This window comes from Phalaenopsis equestris, unplaced genomic scaffold (genome assembly GCF_001263595.1).
Source record: "Phalaenopsis equestris unplaced genomic scaffold, ASM126359v1 Scaffold000237, whole genome shotgun sequence".
NCBI lineage: Eukaryota > Viridiplantae > Streptophyta > Magnoliopsida > Asparagales > Orchidaceae > Phalaenopsis > Phalaenopsis equestris.
Genome location: NW_018164679.1, coordinates 592,643 through 602,238, shown reverse-complemented (window position 1 = coordinate 602,238; position 9,596 = coordinate 592,643). Strand labels below are relative to the sequence as shown.

Below are 9,596 nucleotides of genomic sequence, written 5' to 3'. Positions count from 1 at the left end.
GGGTGGGGGGGCGGGGGCGGGGGCGGGCGCGGGCGCGGGGGATTAGATTGCATTACCTTAGATTGTTAGAGGGTGATGATTCCATGCCTCATTGCCTCTTTCTTCATTTCCCTCATTTGGGCACAAGTTGCATGAGGAAGGAGAATACTCGCTTTACATTGCTAATTCTATATAATTTGGGTGCAAGCAAGCACAAGGAAGAATACAAGGTGTTTGAGTCTATAATATTTGGGCTAGTTAGGGTCTTTTTGTTAAGTTTAAGCTCATTGGAGCTATCGTTTGCTAGTGGGTGGGCGGTTTAGGCTGCCATACCTTTGGGAATCAAAGGAGATAACTCCATGCACCATTTCCTCTTCATTCCCCTCATTCAGGCACAAGTTGCCCGAGGAATTGGATGATGACGTCACTCAAACATTTTATGTTTAAAGTAATCAATCTTTAGGAAGGTTTAGAAATCAATAAACGAGAATTTGTGAAATTTTGAAGAGCTTGAGTGCATTAAAAAATATGAGTCCTTTCCCTCTTAATATCTATCCAACTAACTCTCCAAAGGGACATTGCCCAACTAATTTGAGCATCATTTGTTGATTAAAAACTATGTGTTATGTCATGGGTAAGTGGAAGCCATCATTTAAAGTAAAAAAATCAATGTATCCTTGTATTTGATCAACGACAATAACAACATGCCCTTATCCCACTAAGTGGGGTCTGCTACATGAACCTTTTTTCTCCCCTGTGTCCCATTGAGTGTCATATTTTCATTTAATTCTAATAAATTAATATCATTTTTTGTACAATATGTCCTAGTCTTTTTAGGTTTATTTCTATCTTTCTTAACATAATTCAAATCTAAAACATCTACTCTCCTAACCGGATCATCAGATGGTCGATGTTTAATGTGACCAAACTATCTAATCTTGCCAATCTAATCTTTCACGGATGCATTCGTTTTGCTTTCTGTCTCTTAAGTGTCAAGTCACTCATCCACCCAAGTATTTTCATCTCAGCAATACTTAACTTAGCCTTATGCTTCTCTTTTAAAGGCCAACATTTTATGCAATAAAGCATTGCAGGTCTCACCACCATCTTATAAAGTTTCCTTCATGTCTAAGATGTACTTTTCTATCACACATAGACCCGATGCATTCCTCCACTTCAACCAACCAATTTGAATTCTATTAATAACTTCCCCATCTATATCACCATCACTTTGAAAAATAGAATCGAGATATCTAAAACGTTCATTTTCTTTTTTGATTTGATCACCCATAGTTACAACTTTACGACTAGATATACTACTACTAAAATTAAATTTCATGTATACATTTTTAGATCCACAAAAAACGAAGACCTTTAGACTCTAATGTAGAACTCCATAATTTAAATTTTTCCTAAATTCTTTCTCAAGTTGTATCCATAATAATGATATCAATGGAAAACATATACCAAGGTTCATCCATCTATGAATGTCTAGTAAGAGCATCCATAACTAAAGCGAAAAGATATGCGCTTAAAGTTGACCCCTAATGTAATCCAACTGAAATAGGAAAATACATGGTCAATCCTCCTTTTGTTCGAACACAAGTAACAACTATAGTATACATATCTCTAATGACTTGAGTATAAGTCATATCAACACATTTCTTTTCTAGAATTCTTCAAAGAACTTATATTGGAATCTTATCATATGTTTTTGCTAAATCAATAAAAATCATATGTAGATCCTCCTTACTCTCTCCGTACTTTTTTATTAAGCCTTTCGATAAATGTACAGCTTCCATAGTAGACTTACATGTCATAAATCCAAACTGATTATGAGAAATCTTCGTATCACGTCTTAACCTATGTTCAATTATTCTCTTCCATAATTTTAATTTATTACACATTAACTTAATTACTATAAACCTTTTGTTTGAACACAAGTAACAGCTCTAGTATACATAGCTTTAATGACTTGAATATAAGTTATATCAACACCTTTCTTTTCTAGAACTGTTCAAAGTACTTCTCTTGGAACCTTATCGTAAGCTTTTGCTAAATCAATAAAAATCATCTGTTGATTCTCCTTGCTCTCTTTGTTCTTCTCCATCAAACCTTCTGATAAATATACAACTTCCATAGTAGACTTGCTTGACATAAATGCAAACTGATTATGAGAAATCTTTGTATCACATCTCAACCTATGTTCAATTACCATAATTTTAATGTCTTACACATTAACTTAATTACTATAAAATTTGCACACTTTAGTGCATCCCCTTTATTCTTAAAATTAGGGACCAAAATACTCTTTCTTCACTCGACTGACATCTTTTTAGCTTTAAAAATAATATTAAAGAGTTTAATAAGCGAAGAAACTCCAAAATCCTTTAAATATTTTTACACTTCAATTAGAATATAATTATGATTCCTTTGATTTTCCAGTTTTAATACACTTCAATTAGAATATCATCAGTTCCATTGATTTTCCAACCTTAATTTTTTTAAAGTCTTCTCAACTTTTTTTTTACTAATATGACATTGAAAATAAAAAGTTCTATTATTATTAACTATATTACGATCACTAATGTTGATCATATTTTTAGAAACTTCATTGAAAAGTTTATCAAAATATCTCACCCACCTATATTAAAAAACTACCTTGTATCTAATCATTGGGGCATTTACATGCATAGCACACAATTCTAATGTATTTACATATCCCACACCTAAACCTTCATTTTTATACGGAGAACTTAAATCTTGAAAATTACATTACCAATTTTTAGAAGTAAAATACACATTTTCATGCATAGGCTTAAAGTACCAAAGTGCTATTTATGTAAATATGAAACTTTAGGTGTGAAATATTTAAATACATAAGAATTATGTGCCATGTGTGCAAATTCCCTTGATCTATTCAGTCATGTGTTTTTCTTTACTGTCGAAGTTTATAATAAACTTGTTAGCTTCATTGATGGCCTTGTCTTTGATCTCTGCTGTTGTTAAAATTGCTTCATAGGAGCCCTCCATATTTGATGCCCAGCTTGTAACGGTCAAATTAGTGTAGCTCTAGAAAAGCTAGTTCTTGTATTGTTATATACAAGTAGTTTTTCTCTTAGTACTTCTGTTTCCTCTCACAGAATCATTGAGTTAAGGCCTATTATGATGAGCCCGCATTTAGATAATTACAATATTACTTTTTGTTTCCTTATCAATATCATTTTAATAATTTAAAGGGGGCATTCCATAAAGTACCACCAAATTCCGGTGTATTTACATATCTAACCCAAACTTTGTTTCTTTACATTTATACCACCCAAATCTTTCAATCTATCACCATTTTAATTTTTAAAAAGTGAAATACACCTTTTCATGCATGGGTAAAGTGGTATGTATGTAAAAATTGAAGTGTAGATGTTGGATTTGTAAATACATATGACTTGAGTGGTATCAATGTTAATCTTTCTATTTTAAATTGCCATATCATTTGGAAAATATTAGATTAATTAAGGGAAAACAATGCTTCAGCGGCTTTATTGTAGATGACTGCTTGGACAATTACATACATGTCGACACTCAAATACCTCCATTTACATTAATACCAGCCAAATCTCGAAAGCACAAGAAAACCTTAACTTATATTTTCTTCAGTTTTTTATTAAATTCTCAATAATGAACATTAATCTTGACCAATGAGAAAATATCAATCAAAGCTTTGTTCTATAATGAAAGATGTAGAATTCTGCATTGTTTTTGCTCATTTGAACTGAGTAATCATATATATTTTTTATGGCATTGCAGTCCAAGAAATCAAAGAGAAGGCTCAGGAAGCCTGAAATTGTTCATTTAGCCTATGCCAAAGTGATTAAGAAGCTGAATTTTGCAGGATAGAGTTAATCAGTTCTGCTGTTTCTGCTTTCAGGATTATTACTGCTCCAGAATGTCTGATTATAAAGTACTTTTCTGTTTCCTTCCAGCTCTAATCAGATCTTGAGAAAATAATGAATTATTATAATTTTAATTTTATTTGTGTCCTTTTTCCCCTTTTGTGACTTTTATTTTCTTTTTAGCTAATTCTTTCTGTTTGTTTAGATTATTTTGAGTCAAAGTCTGCATGAGCAAGTTATGTTCGATAGGGCTGGAAACGAGCCGAGCTTGAGCAAGCTCAGGCTGGGCTCGTGTTCGGCTCGTTCGAAACTGCTAGTGTTCGAAATCGGCTCGTGTTTGAAATCGGCTCGTGAACAGTATATTCTTGTTCGACTTGATTTAATTCGTTTTTGGCTCGAAATTGGCTCGTTAAAATTACATTGAAAAAGATAGATGTAAAGTGTTTGATTTGAATATGGATCAAATGTATGCAAAAGAAGACACTAACCACGTTACCACACCAGGTGTTATGATTTAAACTTAGATGTAAATATATATAATATATTATTATATAAATAATACATATAATATATTATTATATAAATAATTATATAATTTTTTATTTCAAGCTAAAACGAGCCGAACACGAGCGAGCAAAGAGTTGTTCGTGCCCGGTTCATTTATAATTCGAGCTTTAAAAGCTTGTTCGTGTTCCGCTCGTTTACTTAATAAACGAGCCGAACACGTGCTATTTAACGAGTTGAACACGAGTTGTTTGCGAACAACGAGCTGTTACTTAACGAGCTGAACACGAGCTGTTCGCGAACAACGAGCTTTTTTTAATGTTCGAGGTAATTAATAATGTTCGAGGTAATTAATATAACTTTTTAAACAATATTTATTTAAATGTTCTAGGTAATTAATATAACTTTTTAAACAATATTTATTTGTTTCACATAAAAAAAAAATTGTCAATGCTTGATTGTATTGAGCTTGATAGATAGTTTTAAGTTTGATTTTTGGAAGATATATTTTCATGCCACTCATTTTTTTTGTATTTACATATCTAACACCTAAATTTCAATTTTTGCCTGCATGTGCCAATTTATTTATGCATGCAAAGGTGTATTTTAATTTTTTTAAAGTTAAATAGTGTCTTAATATGTATGTGATGTGAAAGATTTGGGTTGTATGAAGGTAAAAAGTGATTTTTAGGTACGAATATACATAAAAAATTGGTGGTATGTCTGTAAATGCACGTTGATTTTTATAAGCTTGTTTATTTGATTGAAATGAAGATTAATAAGATTTCATGTGATGGTGGTTGATTTCCTTGATTTTTTTAATAACATGTGAATCAAATTTGTGTTTGGCAAAAAAATAATTAAAATAATAAAATAAAATAAGTGTAAATTAATTAATTAGGCAAATATATTATTGTTTTGCATAAAATAGTTTATGTTTATTAATAATATTAAAATATGTGTATTATTGGCAATTTACTTGATATCAAATTATATGTTTGGTATTTTCTAATTTTTTTAACCCAAATACTAATTTTTTTTGTATGCTAATTTAACATGTATAAAATTGTAATTTCTCATAATCTATTAGACTTTTATGATCACATACATTTTATCATTCACCTCATTTTTGTTATTGTACATGCAGTATAAAAGAAGTTGGTTTAGGGTATGTTTGGGGTGGTGGTTATTTAAAAAAAAAAAGATGGTCGTAAAGTTGTGATGGAGAAAATAATTTAATAGAAAGCTGCAGTGAGAATTATACACACACACACACACACACACACACTTTCATACAGTCACCCCACCACACTTTAATGGGTTGGGCTGAAAAACAGTTATCCATCATAGAAATTTCTAGAAAGGTGGAAGAAATCATTTATCTAAATAGAGTTGTGATAGTGATCTACAATGCGAAGCAAATAGAAAGCTGTCAGAATCGACTGATGTGGACCCTCATCTTATAATTATAATGAAATTAAACATAAGTTGTGGCTCTTTAAAATGTGGTTGGAGAGAAATTGTCGTAGGGAAGTTGTGTTTGTTTGTATTGTATAGCTGTGTAGTTGTTGTGTTGCTACTGTTTGTGAAACGAAGATGTTCTTGCCTATGTATTGCCGTGTTGTTAGTAAGATGACCATTCAATGTTTGATAACTCATACATGAAAACATAAATTATATTCAGAATTCTTAAAAAGTCATATATTCAAATATTACACCTGGAAATAACATCTCACTTAACATTGAGTAATACAACAATCAAAATTAAAAATAAAAGATACTAAAAAAATATTTAATGTTATCAAAATAATAATTTTAAAATGCAGATAATCAATCCTACGTGATAACTTCTTCTCCAAAGATACTATACACGTTTGATCATAATCTGAGGTAAAATCATCAAACCGATCTTCTAATCTAAATAAGGTATAGTCCTCTATTGATCTATTATTTGGATACTTGAAAAATCCTCTCGTAGCTATTCTCTCTTTGCGATTTAAGTAGAGAATACTATAATCCACAGTTAAGGTTTAAGACTCTAAAAGCACCATAAGTTCTCAAGCTCATATTTAATGAAATTTGCAAACAAAAATAAAATAAAATAAAATTAGCTTGCCTTAATAATACAATGTTACAGTTATATGACTAATAAGAATAATAAAAAAACATCAATAATGATTTATAAAACTGTGAAGCCTCAGAGCAAAGATAATCCGATGAATAATTTATCTTGATAAGAAGACACAAGTCCTTAAATAAAGGAGATTTTGATTTTCTTTAAATATTGAGTTCATATATGTCACATAAGCATATCAACACAAAGACTCTCCAAAAGAACCCTAATAATCATTTAGCAGAAAAGAAGGAGATCTTCATGGCCTTGATGTCGAGTTCATATATGTTAAAATCCATAGTGACATAAAGGTCATCCAGAAGAATCCTTAAGGTCATATATCTCATCATAGATCTCCAAATAAATGCAAATATATATATATATAAATATAATATATATATATAAACTTATACTACACTCACAATTGCCTCTAAAGTGTCATCCAAGTGAGATAAAATACATGTTGAAAGAATGAAAAAAAAAAAAAAACTGCAACAAAAAGAGATTCCACTTTAATATCATTGCATAAAAAGTCATTACAATAAACATTAAGAGTTTACAACACATTAAATACAATAAAAAAACTAACATACATCCTTTCACTGATTAACTATTACATTTGAAATTTATTCTCACAACACTTTAATATCATTGTATAAAAAGTCATTACAATAAACATTAAGAGTTATTGATTAACTATTACATTTGAAATTTATTCTCACAACTCATTCATCTCCCATCCCATGCACTTTCCACATCATGTGCAAGACCCAGTTAAATAACAATTAGCTTGTGATATTGACTGCCCTAAGCGATCTTCATATGCTTTAGGACAGACATGTGATTGATTTTCATCTGCACCATTGAAATCAATATCACTACGTGAAAGATGTTGATGAATGTAATTGTAGAGACTACTAAAAGCTTGTATTTACATATTTAACACCTAAATCTGAAATTTTTCTTGCATGTCAAATTACTTTTCTATTAAAAGCTTTCCATTTTTTAAAAATTAAAATAATTCTAATTTTTATGTGATATAAAATATTAGGATAACAAAAATGTAAAATGTAAAGTTTAGTTGTTAGAATTTATAGAAATTGAGTGATATGTTGCATTGTGGTGTAAATGAGTTGAGTTGAGTTTGAGTCATACTCGACTTGAGCTTAAGCTTGATTAATTTTATTGAGCTCGAGTTTAAGTCTACAAGTCCTAATCGGCTCACGAGCTAGCTCATTTATCATAAAAGAGAAAAAAATATTATTAATTTAAGATAGTTTTATAATAAAATGACATATGATCAATTGTAAGATGAATAAAAAAATCACATAATACAACATAAAAAGAATTTTTTTAAATATTTTTAATACTTTTAAGGATAAAATCTTCAAATTTAATATATTTTGAATATATTTTATATAACTAAATTTTAAACGAGCCGGCTCAAGAGCTAATTTATTGAGTTGGGCTAATTTATGCTTGATTTATTAACTCATTGAGCTCAGTTCACGAGCCACTTGCTTATCGAGCCGAGTTACTCACTTATACCTCTAGATATGTATGTGAATCCCAAAAAATAAAAAAGTTAATTTGGTACCTTCCTATTTCCATCATCCTCTTTCTGGAAGAGTAGACTGCGCTTTCTACGCCTTCTTCGTTCTTTAGTCCTTTTTGAAACCGTCGACTTTCCTCTTCCTTCTCTTCCAAGTTAACCTGCGATTTTGTCCTCCTCTTCAAATTTAAAGAGGTCTCGACTCTCGATTAGGGCACAAAGGAGCACTTTACTATCTCCATCTCAGCTCTAGTTACTCGCGGCAGCCACTACGATGTCGGTGAGCGCGTCCCTCACAGACCCCTACCTTGTTCACCGTCTTTTCTTTTTCTGCCATTTCTTTGGGAAAATCTGTTCTCGATTTTTGGATTGATAAGAAATTGTCTTGGTTTTCTTTGATTTTTGTAGTTGCGGTATAACTAGACTTACTCATGGAAATCGCACAGCGTTTCGATGTTTCATTTCAGAGATTTACTGATGAAGAATCGTTAATAGGTTTTAGATCTGTTAACGTTAGTTCTTTGGATCGCGTAATAATTTTCATCTAGAGCACGATTTTCTAGGATTCCGAATTTCTCGGTGAAATCAAAGATAATCACATAGAAGTTTGCAGAGCTAATAAAATAGCAAAATACCAGATAGTATGTGGATAAAGTTTTCAATACGTAAGTATATATGAAGATTTACATACATATCCTTTACATACTACTCAATTCCTATGTATTTATAAACTTCAATTTCTACATACATACCACCTAACCTATAATGTCACCTTTTAAAAGTTAAAATTGTGGTATTTTTGATGTGATATGATCATATGAAAGATTTGGGTGGCATAAAGGTAAAAAGCAAAATTTAGGTGTTAGATAAGTAAATTCATAGGGATTGAATGGTATGTATGTAAATTAGTGAAATTCATATGGGTACAAACACAAGAAATACATTAGAGTAAGAATCACTTAAATCTGAGGTGATAGCGCACAACACCCAGAATTAGATTTAAAACCCTCTAAATCCAAGTTTTCTCTATCTTAAAGTTTCTCTTTTTCATTCCCTCTCTCACTAAGACATTGGTTGGAATGTGGATGAAGAAATTCTGAAGGAGATTAGATATTTATGTGTAAAGTTAGTGAATTTTATAAATAATTCAAACTTTTTGAAGAAAGGGATTAAATCATACAAGCAGCTGATATCAAATTTAATACAAGGCTTGAAAAATTATGAAAGAATAGCCACAAAAGATTATACTAAGTTCATGTCAATTCTCTCTTGAAATGGTAAGATAGTTGTCTATTTAAGCTCCTTCCCCTGCTTCGTTTATGGTGTTAGTTTTGTTATATTTTTATTTATGACTCACATTTATTTTAATAACTTATGAGATTTATTTTTGATAACTTAAGTTATTAATTTTCATAACTCATAACTTATGTCATAAATTATGACAACTTATGATATTTATTTTGATAACTTAAGTTATTTATTTTCTTAACTCATAACTTATGTCATAAATTATGACAACTTATGATATGTATTTTGATAACTTAAATTATTTATTTTC

The 9,596-nt window shown here is 30.4% G+C and overlaps 1 protein-coding gene across 1 annotated transcript in view; it reads left to right on the top strand.

Annotated features, from left to right (window-relative positions):
- Positions 1 to 8,090: 8,090 nt before the first annotated feature.
- The window catches only part of LOC110023953 (binding partner of ACD11 1-like), a 12,102-nt gene continuing 10,596 nt past the window's right edge, over positions 8,091 to 9,596 (top strand). The window contains exon 1 of the mRNA XM_020723615.1: positions 8,091 to 8,318. Within this exon, the coding sequence (XP_020579274.1) occupies positions 8,313 to 8,318 (6 nt within the window). The 5' untranslated portion in view covers positions 8,091 to 8,312. The remainder of the gene's footprint in view (positions 8,319 to 9,596) is intronic.